Here is a 16,319-nt window from a genome sequence, read left to right as displayed (position 1 = left end):
ACATCTGTCTCAGACCCACGGTTGGTGATACAATAACAGTGGGGGAGTTGCGCAACATCATAGACCCTGCCTTGTTAATGCGTGGAACCAATCACCTCCGCATTGGGGTCTAGACCCTTTCACTCTGTAACACAGGAACAACCGCCCAGTCCTCACTCTGTCACACGTCACGCTCTTAGAGCACAGGTCATCCTTTCATCACGTACTCAGTTTTTCTCTCTTTCTCTTTCCCCGTCTCTCGTTCTATCTCTTTCTCCCTCTCTGCATCTCGTGTTGATGTGGCGCTCTGTGTGCACCGGGTCACCCTGAAGAGAACCTTCCGTCTCCAGCGCAGCTCCGCCCCCTCGCTAACGCCCGCCTGTTCTCTCAGCCGAGCACTCTGTCCTCCTCACGCACACCGGGCTTCCAAAACCCAGGGAAATCTGAAACAGAACCCTGATTACGTCGCCAGGGCCTCTGGTCTGAGTCGTCATCTGTTCAACTTGGCCGTTTGGGTCATGTGTCCTGCCTGACCCAGCCCAGCCCAGTCCCCCCCCTCTCTCTCTGTCTAGAGAACCGTCCTCTGCTAATCCCCGGCTAATGCCCACTAATACCACTGTGCACTGCCACGCTCCCTACTCTGTCCTGGGCCCCGAGTACACGTACACACACTCGCTAACGTCCTCACACTCGCCAACGTCCACACACTCGCTAACGTCCTCACACTCGCTAACGTCCACATACTTGCTAACACATGCCGATGACACAATCAAATATGAGGGATAGACAATTTGCGTGAGACGCGGCTCGAATTTGAATGTGATTACTGATGGAAACACCCACACGTGAACGAACTGATGACTCCCACAAACACACAAAAAATATTCCCTCCCTCTCTCTCTCTCTCTCCCTCCCTCCCTCTCTCTCCCTCTCTTTCTCTCCCTCTCTCTCCCTCTCTCCTCTCTCTCCCTCTCTCTCCATCCCACTCTCTCTCCCTCTCTTTCTCTCTCTCTCTCCCTCCCTCCCTCTCTCTCCCCACCCCTCTCTCTCTCTCTTTCTCTCCCTCCTCCTCCTCTCTCACCTGTGGAGTGTGTGTATTGGAGTGTGTGTGTTGGAGTGTGTGTGTTGTGTGTGACAGAGATCTGATCAGAACTGAGAGCTCCAGCTGAGCGTCAACATCTAGTCGTGTCTCGAGCTGGAAAGACATAATCATGGAAAACAAACAACTCCTAGTGAGCCTTTTCAATCAGGTGCTGGGTTGTAGAGAGAGAGGGAGGGAGAGGGGGATGGGTGGGGGGTGGGGTTAGGGGGGGTGCGGGAGGGTTGGGGGGGGGGCAGTCAGTGAGGATAATTAGAGTTAAAAATAACCGTCTCAGCCCACCTCCTGGGTGAGATTAGCACTGATACAAGCTATCGTCTCATATAAGCCCTCAGCAGCGGCAGCTTGAGTAGGGTGTGTGTGCAGAGTTTTGCGGTACAATCATTGTCTTTAGTTTACTCAGCTTTCATAACTCTGATTCAAACACTCCAGACAAAAGATGCTGTTTGGACAACAATTATTGGCTCTTGGTTTAGCTGCCGGTTTGGTTAGGAACTATTGTGATTTACATTTAGGTAAATTTAGGAAAATGGGGCTTGAACATGCGGAGCTTTAAACCATAATGTTGCTGTAGGTGTTTTAAGAACTTTTTATGCTTTTGGAGCAATGGCTACTTTGCCGTACATTGGGTTTATTAAGTCAGTGTTTACAATACTTGTGAGAGGCTACAAGAGACTTCTCATTAGCTTGAATACAGACTTCAAAAGGCCTACAGGATAATTGACAATTATCTATAATTGTTATTTGGGCCAACTAGTCTTTGAAATTAGCCTAGCTTGTCACACTTTCTTTGATCCTAAGATACCCCTGTCTCATGTTTGACAATCTGATATGATAATGACAAGGCTGTTGGTATTCCAAACACAGGAAGTTGATATGGTTCTTTTACCCATAGTCTTGTATAGCCAGACCGCTTTGGAGACAGGTCTCTTGGCTGCACCCAATTATCATTCTGAGATGGGGGAAAAAACACATTCTTTAAACCCACCACAATCATCTTGGGCGGGGCTAAGCTTGTTTTGTTTTTTTCCTCAGCGGTGTCCCTGCTAAAGTTAGTGTCGGGGGATTGAATCTGATTGGCTCCGCTGGAACTGAGCGGCGCCAATGATAGTCTCATCTCAGAAACCTCCATCGTTGAACCAGACTGTTTTTCCCATAACTCTCGTGGTGTGTCGCTCCTCCTCTGTGTAGCCGTCCCTGCCGGTCCTGTACACCCTGTCCAGCCAGGCCACGCACGAGGCCGTCCATCTGCTCTGCAGGATGCTGGTCTTCGACCCGGTGAGTACTTCCTAACACCGTGTCCTAACTGCTTGCGGCGCGAGCAACAGAACGCGACATCACATGCTTGCTGTCCTAACTGAAACCGTTAAATTTCCTGTTCTGTTACGTCATTTGTCTATATTCCCAACTGAAGACAGTTAAAGAACGAACGCCTGTCAACGCGAGCGACAGGAGGAAAATAGGAACAGGGCGAGCGTCAAAAGGGCAGTTAAAACGTTGCGCCGCTTCGTGCTGCGTCACTCGCGTCCAGTTAGGACATAACAATAGAAAATTAAAGCTGCTACACAGCGATTAGCCGGGGCCACGCAATTTCAGGCAAGTTTAGGAACAATAAGCGAGAGAAAGAGAATAGGAAGACAACAAGAAAGTTGACATTCCAATGTTCATTTGGCATCAGTTGAGGATTGAACTTGTAACCTCTGACACCAAGCAACATCCTCTAGCTCACTGAGCTAATTAGCAACAACTCACGTTTGGCTTCACAAATTGACTAAGCCAGTCACCAGGGTGCATAATAAGAGGTCATATAATCTGTTTCATCATAAAACACTTAACGTGTGGTATATGTAAAAGCCCACGAAAAGATGTTTGTTGAAACAAAGGATATAACAATAGAAGTTGCATCATATAATGATGGTATGCCCTTAAAAATGTGGATGAGTGGTTGAAGTGATCAGAGTCTCATAATATACAACAAAGGAAAGAGAAAGCTGTTGACAACAGTACTGTGTGTTGTAAAACATTTTGATGCATTGTAAGCTCAATTTTGATAATTCAACAATCTGGTCAATGAGTTTGTGAATGACAGTCTGAAGATCCAGTGTAGCAAATTTGGTGTTAATTGATTGAAAAATGTGAGATGAGATATGTTTATTCATTTTTACCGGCTTTGTTTGCTTTTCTTCATAATTGAACATTAACTTCAGCAGCCGTGTGCTCAGTCAGTAGCCAATCAATGAATTTAGTCATTGTAATCCTCGGCGGGGGCTGGGTAGGGTTGCCAACAACGATGTCTCTGATTGGTGGAGCTTGCGTTGGATTGTGGGTAGTGTAGTTTTCTCAGTATGAAGTGTTGGTTTCAGAGGACAGAATTAAATAATTTTTTGAGATAAAATTCTGAGAAAAATCACACATCTACCATGTCATGACAATTTTGCCCTGATTTTTCATGAACATTGGACATTTATTGAGCGAGAATTTGTAGTAAATGTACAGTATTGCTAATAGTAAAATATTTTGATGCATCATGCGCTCAGTTTTTGATGTTTCAAAAATCTGTCAGGATCGTTTAGTGTGGGCTGTCTGATGATGCAGTGTGTCCATTTTGGTTGCAATTGAAAAAAGAATGTGGGGGGAGTTAGGTTTAGATATGTTCTTTTCTATTGACCATTTGAGGGTATAATTCAGAATACTGTAAAAAAAATCATTTTTTGACATAAAATTCTGAAAAAAATCACTACATCTTGGATATGTTGCCGATGTCACTTTTTATGAGGATGATCAGACATTGATTTGGCAATAATTCGTAGGAACTGTATACAGAACTGTTAACAGTAAAACCTTTTGATGCGCTGTGGGCTCAATTTTTCATATTTAAAAAATCTGTGAGGATCGTTTGGTAAGGACAGTCTGAAGATTCAGTATATCAATTTTGGTGTCAATTGAACAAAAAATGTGGGAGGAGATAGGTTTGATAGGTTTTACAGTTTATGAAAAAATCAGAGTGATGGACTTCAAAATTCCTGCAAGGTCACAGCGTAGGAAAGTTTTGTCTCACTTGGGACTATGTTCACATGGTGGTTTTACATTGATGGCACCTATGGCTGATTTGTTATGATTTTTTAAAGTTTTAAACTTTAGACTGTTGCTGTAGCGCCACCTTCAGGTTTATTGACCTACAATGCAGGTTGAGGACTTTGGGTATAGGACTGGAGCTATGTGCAAAGTTTGGCGATTTTTTTGTCCACGGGAAGTCAGACTTCAGAGGGAGATGGAGAATAATAATAATAATAGTAATAATAATAATAATATGGGCAAATACAATAGTGTTCCGGCAGCTACGCTGCCTGGCCCCTAACAAAGCAATGGAATGCATTTTGTCGCTGACGCTCGCTCGCGTCGCGTGTAGTTAGGACACGGTGTAAGACAAGGTTTTAGCTGTAAACACCAAATGGTGGAGAGGAGGTGGAGACAACTATAAGACACCAGTTCCCTGCCTCTAAGTCCTTTTCAAGAAGAAAAGTTGCACAGGTGAGCTGTCAGTATCCAAATGCCCCGAAACACACCGATAAGTCGCCCCCATTATCCTTCATTAAAATCGTTTTCAAACTTACTATTCCTTCAGGAAGACAATTGTTTTAGCTTGGTAGTCAAACACACAACAAGAGATATTGCTCACACGATTTTAGGACGCATCAATGAAGACTCCTGATGTCAGTCCCGTGTCTCTAGATGCGTTTCAGATTGTTCTAGATTGCGTTCAGTCCGTCTGGTGTGGGAGTGTCTCAGTCTGGTGCATCTCTGTGTTCCCAGTCTGTCTGGTGTGGGGGTGTCTGACTGGTGTGTCTGTGTTCCCAGTCGAAGCGGATCTCGGCGAAGGACGCCCTGGCCCATCCGTACCTGGACGAGGGCCGTCTCCGCTACCACACCTGCATGTGCCAGTGCTGCTACACCACCTCGTCAGGCCGCGTCTACACCAGCGACTTCGAGCCTGTCACCAACCCCAAGTTTGACGACGGCTTCGAGAAGAACCTGACGTCTGTGCGACAGGTCAAAGGTGAGTTCTGCCGTGTCCTCCTGACGAGGGGTAGGATGGAGCGATTCAGGAGCTATGAGTTTGTTTGTTTGTTTGTTCCCCATCCCGTCCCCAGGCCATGCCAAAGATGGATTATAAATAGGGAAGCTTTCACAGTCTCGCCAACGGAGAAAGCCTGCAAAATAACGGCCGGCGTTTTGGCTGTTAACTGTCAACCAGTCTCCTTAGAATAAAGGAGACACATACTTGTTTATCTCCATTCATATCACACTTGGTTTCGCTGGCAGAAACGGCTCCAGAAATTGTCTGCAGCCAACTGGAGAGAACCCTGACATTGTATCACACGACTGAACACAGGGATAATTGAGTGTAAGGATTCCCTGCGGGATCCGCTGTAGTGGCATGCAGAGCTGAAAACTCGACATCCTGATCTCTAATGCCGGGTTCAGACTACACAAGTTCAGCCAGATTTTTGGACCGTTTTTTTGTCGCCGACAAAATTTCCAACATTGGCCTCGAGTATGCCACTTAGTGTGACATAATCGAAGATCAGTGATTTAAAATATATATATATATTTATTGGACCTTTATTGAACCAGATAAAATCTATTGAAATGCATTCTCATTTACAATGATGACCTGGCCAGGAGGCCCCGGCAAGAATAAATTCATACATACATACAGAAATACACAAGGATAAATACATATAAACATACAGAAATAGACAAGAATAAATACATACAAACATACAGAAGTACACAAGAATAAATACATACAAACATACAAAAAAAGGTCAACGCAGGACAATACATACAATACATGAGAACAGCAAAGTGTTCCAGTGTGCAGCCAAAAACAGTGTGGGCTTTTGGGATATTGAGCCTGATGAAATCAGTAGACCTTAAAGTCCCAGTTAACCAAAATCAGAGATTTGCTTGAAAACACATTCTATGTGTTAGTGATGCATTGCTGATAACATGTAAAAATGGGATGAACCATGTGTAGTACTGAATTGTGAAGTTAGACCAGTTTTGTGTGTTTGACCAGTTTTGATTTCTGGATTTTCTGGGCGGGCTTAAAATGGTACTTGATGACGTAGAGCGGTGTTCTTAGCATATCCCCGCCCTAACACTATATAAAGCTAGAACGGATTTGAATCTTAGGTTCTCCTGCTCAATCTTGAGTCTAGAATTAGCTAGTTTTAACCAGCAGTCTAGAATTAGCTAGTTTTTCTTAGTTAGCAATGCCTATGCATAAAACTAAACGAAAATGCATCCTTCCTGGATGCCAGCAGGAATGGGATGATAAGGTCTCCTTCTTTCAACTCCCGAGTAAAGCTGAAATGAGAAGCAAATGGTTAGCATTTTTGAAGAGCCATGGTGTTACAGAGGTGTCACCGCTAGCGCCCGCCTCTGCAGCAAACATTTCACTCCCGAAAGCTTCTGCAATTATAATATGAGGCTTTTGGGTTTCACGGACTCACGACTGGTCCTGGTGAATTCGGCGGAGCCAACCATCTCCCTCCCCGGCCTCCATTCTCCTCCTGTCAACCATCTCCCTCCCCGGCCTCCATTCTCCTCCTGTCAACCATCTCCCTCCCCGGCCTCCATTCTCCTCCTGTCAACCATCTCCCTCCACGGCCTCCATTCTCCTCCTGTCAACCATCTCCCTCCCCGGCCTCCATTCTCCTCCTGTCAACCATCTCCCTCCCCGGCCTCCATTCTCCTCCTGTCAACCATCTCCCTCCCCGGCCTCCATTCTCCTCCTGTCAACCATCTCCCTCCCCGGCCTCCATTCTCCTCCTGTCAACCATCTCCCTCCCCGGCCTCCATTCTCCTCCTGTCGCATCAACCTTTGGTGCCGACACCGCTGCCTTGTGTGCTTATAGCTAATTAACGTTATAACGTTAGCTAGGTAACGTAAGCAATAGGAAAATACACTGCTACGTTAATATACAAAATATTTGTCTTGACATTTATGTGGTAATGTCAGCTATGATGAATTATATGTAATCTTAGGAGGAATTATAGCTAACATTAGCTATGTAGTTTGTTGCAGATGGGAGTGTGTATATAACCTTAGTCTAGCTAACATAGCTAGCAGCACCGACCAGGCGACCACCCACCAAATAACGTTACGGATGATATATTATGACTATAAGCGTTAACTATACAGAAACTGCCTGCCATATTTGTGGCACCTGATGTGCGTATGGGTTCACCGGTAATGGTAACAATATATTTGTCCAGCGGGAGACCGGGAGGCGGGAGCGAGGGGGATGGTTAGGTAGACCAGCTGCAGCTGGAGAAAGACGCACCCTCTCCCAGTGAAGCGGTGCTCGGCGGCTACTGGCTGAACATCCCAGTTATGTTGGATATGTTGCGGGAAAGTTGAAGCCGAGTGCTCGTTATTCTCACACATAACATTGCCAACGAGAGTGGATGAGTCTGTCCCGATTATCAACTCCGGTAGTGTACGCTTCTTCGCGCTATCAGCGCTGTTCAAGCCAGTGACTAAAAGGTACATTTTAAACAACTTTTTCCATTGATCCCAAGGGACGACAGGATCTCCTGGGAGGGATAGGAATGGGTCCGGAGGTGGCAGGGAGAAAATAGGGACAGACTCATACATTCCGCGTTGCCTGTTTTTGTATTTTGCATCTAAGGGCAGTAACACTGGCGCGTTGGTATAGAGTAGCTACAGTTTTACCTGTGTTGTTTGTCAGGAGGTAGGTTAGGAGGAAGCATCTGTGCGTTTGACTCATTAGACAAGTGTAATTTCAACTCCTCTCTGTTTTCACAAAGCTGTGCCTTCCTACCACAAAAGAGACGGCGTGCCAGTGTGACTATGCAGACCAGAGAACGGTACTATTTGACAGGTTCTTCCGTCCACACCCCCTCCACACGCAATTGGGTGTGGCTTCGGTGCCTTCAGCAGACACGCCCCCACAGTCTCAGACCAGAGAATGCTGCTGATTTTTAACCGATTTTGAAGCCTTATTTTATATACTTAGCAACATTTTTAATCACTCAGATTTGGCTGGCTGGTTAATGACATGTTTTGGTGCTCATAACAAAAATTTGAACTGGGTTAACCTGGTCTATAAGTGGTAATAATTGGTAGAGAAGTGCAGGAGAGATGAGAGGTAGAGAGGTAATTTTCACAGAATTGTTTTCGAAATTAATTGCAGCCAGTGAAGAAGCCGTCTGGTGTGAAGGGAGGGTCAGTCCACCAATTTATAAACGTCTATTGTGCTGAATTTCGACTCCCCGGCAGAATCCCACTCATCTTCGTGTTTAGTTCGATCTGTTTCTACCACTCTGCAAAGACCAGACCATTACAAGAGGAGCATGTTAGGTTTTAAAGGAGTAGTAAAGGGGAAATCATGTTTAGCCCTGTTTTAAGGTTACTTATGATCATATACAATGGTTCAGATCAAAAAGTTGACAAAACTAGCACTATTGAGAAAGTCTGATAATTGCTCTACCACCGTTTAGGTCATAAAATGTATGTGGGTGGGCACCGTGAAAAATGATTCAAAAACATGTTCCAATTCTGTCCATCCTCAGATGAGCACTTGTTCAATAGATCAATCGAAACGGGAATAAATTAAGTTATATTTGTTCAGCCTACAGGAACCCTATACCTCTTACCAGACTTCAGCAACTCATACTCAGAGTTCAACACATGGGCTGGGTCTGACAGAATCTTCTTTGCCTGCTGAATTGTGGACTCTTCAAAGATTCTTTGGGGTGATAGGGGGATGGACATTCCCATGATCTTTCCAGTTGTTTTAACTAAACTCATGATCTGAGCATTGTATTTAACAGTCAGGGTCCCGAACCAGCTGGTAATACCATAGCGTAAGAGACTCAATAGTGGCTCTATAGAAAATCAACATTTTTACAGACACATTTTATTATCCCTCCACACATTACTGTGGTTAGCCTGCATCTTTAGGTCACTGGATGGTACTGAGTTGCTACCAGACGAAAACGTAATACTTCAACTGTATCAACGGTAGTTTTAATGAGGCAGATATAGCCTAGTTGTGGTACATATTATGGTTTCGATAGTCAAAAGATACTCAAAACTCAAAGATGGCGAAGGGGAGTCAGATTCACACAGTACTTCTTCCATGACTGACAATGTCTTGACCCGCCTCCCAGACTATCTGAACTTGCATGGTCGTGAAAGACACGGCATACGATGATTGGTTGCAGTCGTTTGTGTAGTGTTGCCAAGCTCTCGGCCACGACACGGCAAGAATTTATGGAATTTTGATCAACTAATCTGACATGATGACCGTCGTGAAAGACAAAAATATTGTGTGGTCTGAACCTGGCATAACAACTTTAGGGATCATGTTCAGATCACACCATCATTAGGCACGTTTACATGGAGCCTAATAATCCGATTATAACAGGTTTAGAAGCCCAAACCGAATAAAAATGTGCCATATAAACACCTCAATACGAATAAAACAAAAAGCTCAAACCGATTTAAATGTCAATCGGTTGCAGAGAGGTAGTTTAAACCTTTTTATAAACCATTCAAGTATAATGTAAACGAAACAGATTATTCTCTGGGTGCGTTCCTTCTGCGCAATTGCTTCCAAGTAGAACTGGACCACAGCGGAGCGTTTGTTTTTAATCCAAATGCAGAACTGTTTATTTACATTATTGGACATCTAGACAGCAGGAAAATAAGGAATAATGACCTGTTTAAACAAGTCCACAAAACGTCAGTTGTTATCAAGCTGTTGCTTCAAAAAGAGCACCACAATAACAGACGATAGATATCCATTAGCAAAATTTTGACTTGAGCTTCCTTAACCATAGTAGCTCACTCACTCTTGCCTGCGTGCGCATGTCACACAGCTTTTCTAATTACATGCGTTGGCGCATATGAACACCACAACATATTAGATCACCTCCCATGTAAACAGTAGCCCCGAAATCGGATTGAATTAATCAGATTGAAAAAAGTGTGCATGTACTGTAAATGCAGCTAGTGTTGTTTTTTCTTGTCCTTCTCTGGTTCCTTCTCCCCCTCCATCTTCCTCACCCCCTGTCTCTCAGTGGTTGGTCCAGATCACTAGTGGCCACTTCTGTCAGTTGGTATTACAGAGGCTGTCTGCTAAGAACAGGCTTACCCTGTGGGTGGACTGAAATAACCTGGCCTCCTTCCTCCTTCCTCCTCCACGTGCTCCTCCAACCAGAGATTAGCCTCTCTGCTGTTGACCGACCTTGACTCCCAAGCTCTTCACAGGTGGAGAAACCATGGACTTATGGCCGGCCGGGAGGGAGGAAAGGAGCAGAGACACTGCGCCCCCTAGAGGTGACCAGGCGAACCGCTGGTGGCCGTTGTGTAAACCAACGTTGTCTCTTTGTCTTTCAGAGATTATCCACCAGTTCATCCTGGAGCAGCAGAAGGGGAATCGTGTACCACTCTGCATCAACCCACAATCAGCCGCTTTCAAGAGCTTTATCAGGTGAAACACTACTACTATACTCTTACTATGCTCTTAAACTACTACTACTACTACTAGTTCTACTACTACTACTATTACTACTACTATTACTACTACTACTACTACTATTTCTGCTGCTACTACTACTATTACTACTACTATTACTATTACTATTATTACTGTTATTAATACTACTGATATTATTACTACTACTACTATTACTATCACTACTACTGTTATTACTACTACTGATATTATTACTACTGTTACTACTACTACTACTACTACTACTACTACTATTACTACTACTACTATTATTACTACCATTACTATTACTACTACTAATACTACTATTATTACTTCTACTATTACTACTACTATTACTAATGTTACGACCCAGCTCGTTAAGAGCCATAACAAGGAGGGAGTCACATGCCCAAAATTTTAAGAATATTTAATTGGCCACTAAATAATAAACAATAATCAACTAGTATGAGATGTGAATATCAGTATGTCAGTGGTGTAGTGTAATGTATGGATGCAATGACAACGGTATGGGGAGGGTGGGTGTTGTAAGGTGTTAACCAAAAGTACAACCGAACAGATCAAACAAAAGAAGGTGCTTCTGGGTATAGAGAGTGAACCCTGATTGAGATGGATCTGAAAGTCTCGGGTACATCTGCGCCAGGTGCACCTGAACAGGATGACACTCCCAGACTCCACCTGCTGGACAAAACAAGAACAGACAAAACACCACAGCATAACTCCAGCAGGGGGAACTACTACTAGTACTACTACTACTACCACTAGTACTACTACTACTACTACCACTAGTACTACTACTACTACTACTACTATTACTACTACTACTACTACTACTACTATTACTACTACTACTACTACTACTACTACTACTACTACTACTACTACTATTATTACTACTACTACTACTACTACTACTAGTACTAACACTAGTACTACCACTAGTACTACTACTACTACTATTACTACTACTACTACTATTACTACTACTACTACTACTACTACTAGTTCTACTACTACTAGTTCTACTACTACTACTACTACTAATATTACTACTACTACTATTATTATTACTACTACTACTACTACTAGTTCTACTACTAGTACTACTACTATTATTACTTCTACTATTATTATTATTATTACTATTACTATTACTACTACTACTACTTATTATTATCATTATTATTACTACTATTACTATTATTACTACTACTATTACTATTATTATTATTATTATTATTATTACTACTACTACTACTACTACTACTAGTTGTATTACTACTACTACTACTACTACTACTACTATTATTACTACTACTACTACTACTACTAGTTCTACTACTACTACTACTATTTCTATTACTACTACTGCTATTACTATTATTACTACTACTAGTATTACTATTATTACTAGTACTACTGCTACTACTAGTACTAGTACTACTACTACACACTGCCCCCACCAGCCCCAGCATTAACAGGCTCCTGCCCTATGGGACATTAGGCTCTAGAACCATTGGTTCTCAAGGCTACTTACGTAGTGATTTGCTAGTACAACATCCTGAAAGGTCTTGGTCTTGTACATTCTAAAAGGTCTGGTACATTCTGAAAGGTCTGGTACATTCTAAAAGGTCTGGTACATTCTGAAAGGTCTGGTACATTCTAAAAGGTCTGGTACATTCTGAAAGGTCTTGGTCTGATACATTCTGAAAGGTCTTGGTCTGATACATTCTGAAAGGTCTTGGTCTGGTACATTCTGAAAGGTCTTGGTCTGATACATTCTGAAAGGTCTTGGTCTGGTACATTCTGAAAGGTCTTGGTCTGGTACATTCTAAAAGGTCTTGGTCTGGTACATTCTGAAAGGTCTTGGTCTGGTACATTCTGAAAGGCCTTGAGGTCTTAACGTCGTTCCAATAAATCATTGTGGGAGCATGAAAAACAGCATGTGGATATTCTCTCTTTCTATAAAGAAGTCTTTGTCCCTTCAAACTGTCCTGCCACAGGCAGTGCTGGCGGCCATTACAAGGCAGCGCTGGCAGCCATTACAAGGCATTTTAACCACTGTAGGTTATGAACGTTATCCTAAAACACCTGATTGTACGTGTAGCCAAACAGCCCAGTGAGTCCCTGGGGAGCATTAAAGTACATTAGTTAACTGGAACGCAATTAACAAGTAGATTCTCTCCCTCTCTCTGTCTCTCCTCTCTTTCTATCTCTGTGTTTCTTCCCCGTCAGCTCCACGGTGGCCCAGCCCTCAGAGATGCCCCCTTCGCCCCTGGTGTGGGAGTAGCCGTCGCCACCGCTCCCGCCAACCCTCCTAACCCGAACACACACTGGACTACCGGGAACCAGAGTAGTTCCCACCAGAACCACGTAGCATTTCACTGGAGTCTTGGACTAGTGTCCACTGTGTGTGTGTGTGTGTGTGTGTATGTATTGTTATACTAACTAATGAAGTTTTTTTTTTTTTTGAGAATAATCAACCACTGACGACTGGGTTGCACGGGGGTCATGAGATGGCTTTGTATGCAAGTGTGTGCAATCACCGCCAATCCTTAGGCACCGAGCGTGAAAATGGACGCACGCACGCGACCACGCCACCACGTGCATGCAGCTCCAAGAGCTGGCGCAGGGCTCCGATAGGTGGATTTCTGTTGCAGGCTACAAAATAGAGACCTCGCCCCCCCCCCCCCCGCCCCAGAATGCAACAGACATACTAGCTCATGTTTATTTCCATCCGTGCGGAGTTATCATAGTTAACGTTTATTTATGAAGTGAAGGAGGGCCCGGGGCCACAGCTGTCCGTCTGTGTAGCAGGGATGTAAGACGCCACCAGCCCGCCACACCGACCCTCACCGCCAACCACAGCATTCAACTGACATAGCGCTCTTTATTTATTTGTGTTGTACTGTTGAATAGTATAGACAGTGGTTATCTTGTTTACTTCTGTTCTGTTATTTTTTCCTGCTGATTTTTTTTTGCTGTTCCATGCTCTGTCAGTGGAGGTGAAGTGTGTGTGTGTGTGCGTGCGTGCGCCGTGTGCGTGTGTGAGTGTGTGTGTGGGGAGCACCAGAGAGACTGGGTAGTGGTGTGTACACTGTGGTGTACAGCACCCACATGGGATGTGGCCAGAACAACCACGACGAGACACGCTCCAGCAGCTACATCACGCTTGTGTTGTCATCATGAGAGAGCAGTTGCAGTTGTCTTGTAGGTTATTATGGGATGGACCTTACTGTATCTGGACCCATCTCCTTGTCCCCCAGGGTACAGTACAGTCCGTACAGTGTCCATCTTCTGGGAGACCTAAACATAGATGAGGGGGTGTACTAAACATGTACATCAAGACAAACCAAAAGTTTGAAATTTGTGAAGGGAAACAAACATTTCCTAAAAGATTTAATGATATAAAAAGAGGGTCAGATACGATCATTCCTTGAGGATGTTAATATATGCTGTTTGGATTGAGCAGAGGTGTACAGTATGTGACAGACTTCACGCAGACATGGCTGTGTTTGAACGAGACCAGGATGTTGCGCTCTGGTGAGGGAGAGATCTCCTAGTCAGTAGAGTTAGATGGATGACGCTGAGGAAGTTCGCAATGAAAATGGAGACATTTAGCCAGTCACAGCGTGGAAGTGTAGTCATCTTCTCTTTCATCCCACTCACACGAGCACTCGCCCCATCCTGTCAGCACACTCACACACAAAAATACCCTTTGAAGAAGACAATTTAATATATTTTTAGATTATTATTTTGTATTTCATTTTCCTTGACATTCTATGGCATGTTTCTCATGATCCACGGAATATCACATGTAAATACATGAATATAAAAAAAAGATTTAAACAAATTTACAAAACAAAGAAATGAACTCAGTACTGCTGTATAGGATTATGGCCTGCACATTTTTAGGGCTGTGAATTTCATTTTATTTTTAAGACTTGCATATAAATGTATATATTTTCTTTTGTCTTTTTTTTTGTGATTTTTTCCCTGCACTAGAATCTGTAGACAACAGAATTATCCAAAACAAGAAATGCCACAAAACAAAAGAAAAAACACAACCAATTATGTTAATTGTGTCTTGTGTGTACTGCAGATCTGTTGATATATCGAAGTAAGCCTTTTCATTTCTTATCACTATTATTATTCTATATCTCCTACCTTAGAGAGACACTGCTGTGTTTATATGTATATAACGGATTCACAATATTGACCTCTACCTCGAGTTCAATGTACTGGTTTGTTTACCTCCACAAGTTTATAATTTGAATGTGGAGATTAGAAAAAAACTTGAATGTCCCTTCCAGCTTTTATATTGAAATGGAAAAAACACTTGTTTTCCCCCATTTGAAATTACAAATCATTAAATTCAAATTCATATCCGATCCTTGTATAGCCAAAGGGTTTCCAGACTGTTAGACAACTTTGAGTAACATATTTGATAGGTTATGACCCCATTGCCTGTGTTAAGTATTTGTGTGCAGATGGTAGTTTCATATCCCTCAAGACATTTTCTGTTGGAATGAAGGACAGAACCCAACTGTCATTCATCTTGGATTTGTCTGGGAATATGAAGGCAGATGAATCCGTGTTGGGAGCTGAGAGACTAATCTGAACTCTGCAACTGATATTGGACACAAGTCACATAGGTACTACTTATGTTGTCACGTTTTTATAAGACAGACATTTATACAAAACTCATCAAAATTTGAATACAATAAACGATATATAGACATTGTCCTGCTCACAAGGACTCAAAAGCCAAGGGTTAAATTAAGGGACAGTGATTGAATCCTCAAACGTGGTCAAACGTGTTGGGGAAAAAAGTGTAGATTTGAAGTACAAAGTGGTTAAAATCATTAAATGTGACATTTAAATAACATCAGTGCTGTGGGCTTGTATTTTTTTTTCCTCCCAGTATACCATGTATACTGAGAGGTGACTGATTATAGCATGAGTTTTGCTGACATCGACTGGTAGTCTTGAAACCTACCACGAAATTCGGTTGTGTCATGGAGCAAAGTTCCCCAGGGATTCTGTATGGATCTAGATGTAGGTTACATTACTATAGTCATTTAATAGATGCTTTTCTCCAAAGTGACTTAACATAATTGCATTTAACGGAAGTCCATTGTACTACTACTCACCAGAGCTCACAAGTGCATCTCCCTTCTAAACAAGTGACTAAGAGCATGATCTAGTGCTGAAGGCAAAGTGCAAGAGTAGCAAACTAAAATACAATAGGCAGTTAAAAGGGAGGATCCTGATGGTACTTCTTGACTCCATGCCACATTCAAAGTCACTTAAATCCCCTTTCTTCCCCTTTCTGATGCTCGGTTTGAACTTCAGTAAGTCATCTTCACCATGTCTACATACCTAAATGCAATGAGTTGCTGCCATGTGATTGGCTGATTAGCTATTTGTCTTAACAAGCAATTGAACACGTGGCCGGTGAGTGTAGATTAAGAGGGAGTGTCCTGGTAGTACTGTAGTACTTGAAGAGGTGAGGTATAGATTAAGAGGGAGTGTCCTGGTAGTACTTCTTGAAGAAGTGAGGTATAGATTAAGAGGGAGGATCCTGGCAGTACCTCTAGAAGTGGTGAGGTATAGATTGGTGTCAACGGATACCCAACCCATTGCGGTGAATATTCACTGCACTGACCTTTCAACATTGAAATAAG

General features: G+C 43.0%; 1 protein-coding gene across 1 annotated transcript in view; it reads left to right on the top strand.

Moving 5' to 3' along the window:
* nlk2 (nemo-like kinase, type 2) overlaps positions 1-15,485 on the top strand; it is a 42,475-nt gene extending 26,990 nt beyond the window's left edge. The window contains exons 8-11 of the mRNA XM_084435773.1: positions 2,270-2,356; positions 4,937-5,135; positions 10,515-10,608; positions 12,868-15,485. Coding sequence (XP_084291899.1) covers positions 2,270-2,356; positions 4,937-5,135; positions 10,515-10,608; positions 12,868-12,922 — 435 coding nt within the window. The 3' untranslated portion in view covers positions 12,923-15,485. The remainder of the gene's footprint in view (positions 1-2,269; positions 2,357-4,936; positions 5,136-10,514; positions 10,609-12,867) is intronic.
* Positions 15,486-16,319: the final 834 nt, after the last annotated feature.

This window comes from Borostomias antarcticus, assembly GCF_949987555.1.
Source record: "Borostomias antarcticus genome assembly, chromosome: 1".
Taxonomy (NCBI): domain Eukaryota; kingdom Metazoa; phylum Chordata; class Actinopteri; order Stomiiformes; family Stomiidae; genus Borostomias; species Borostomias antarcticus.
This window is presented reverse-complemented; position numbering and strand designations above follow the sequence as displayed.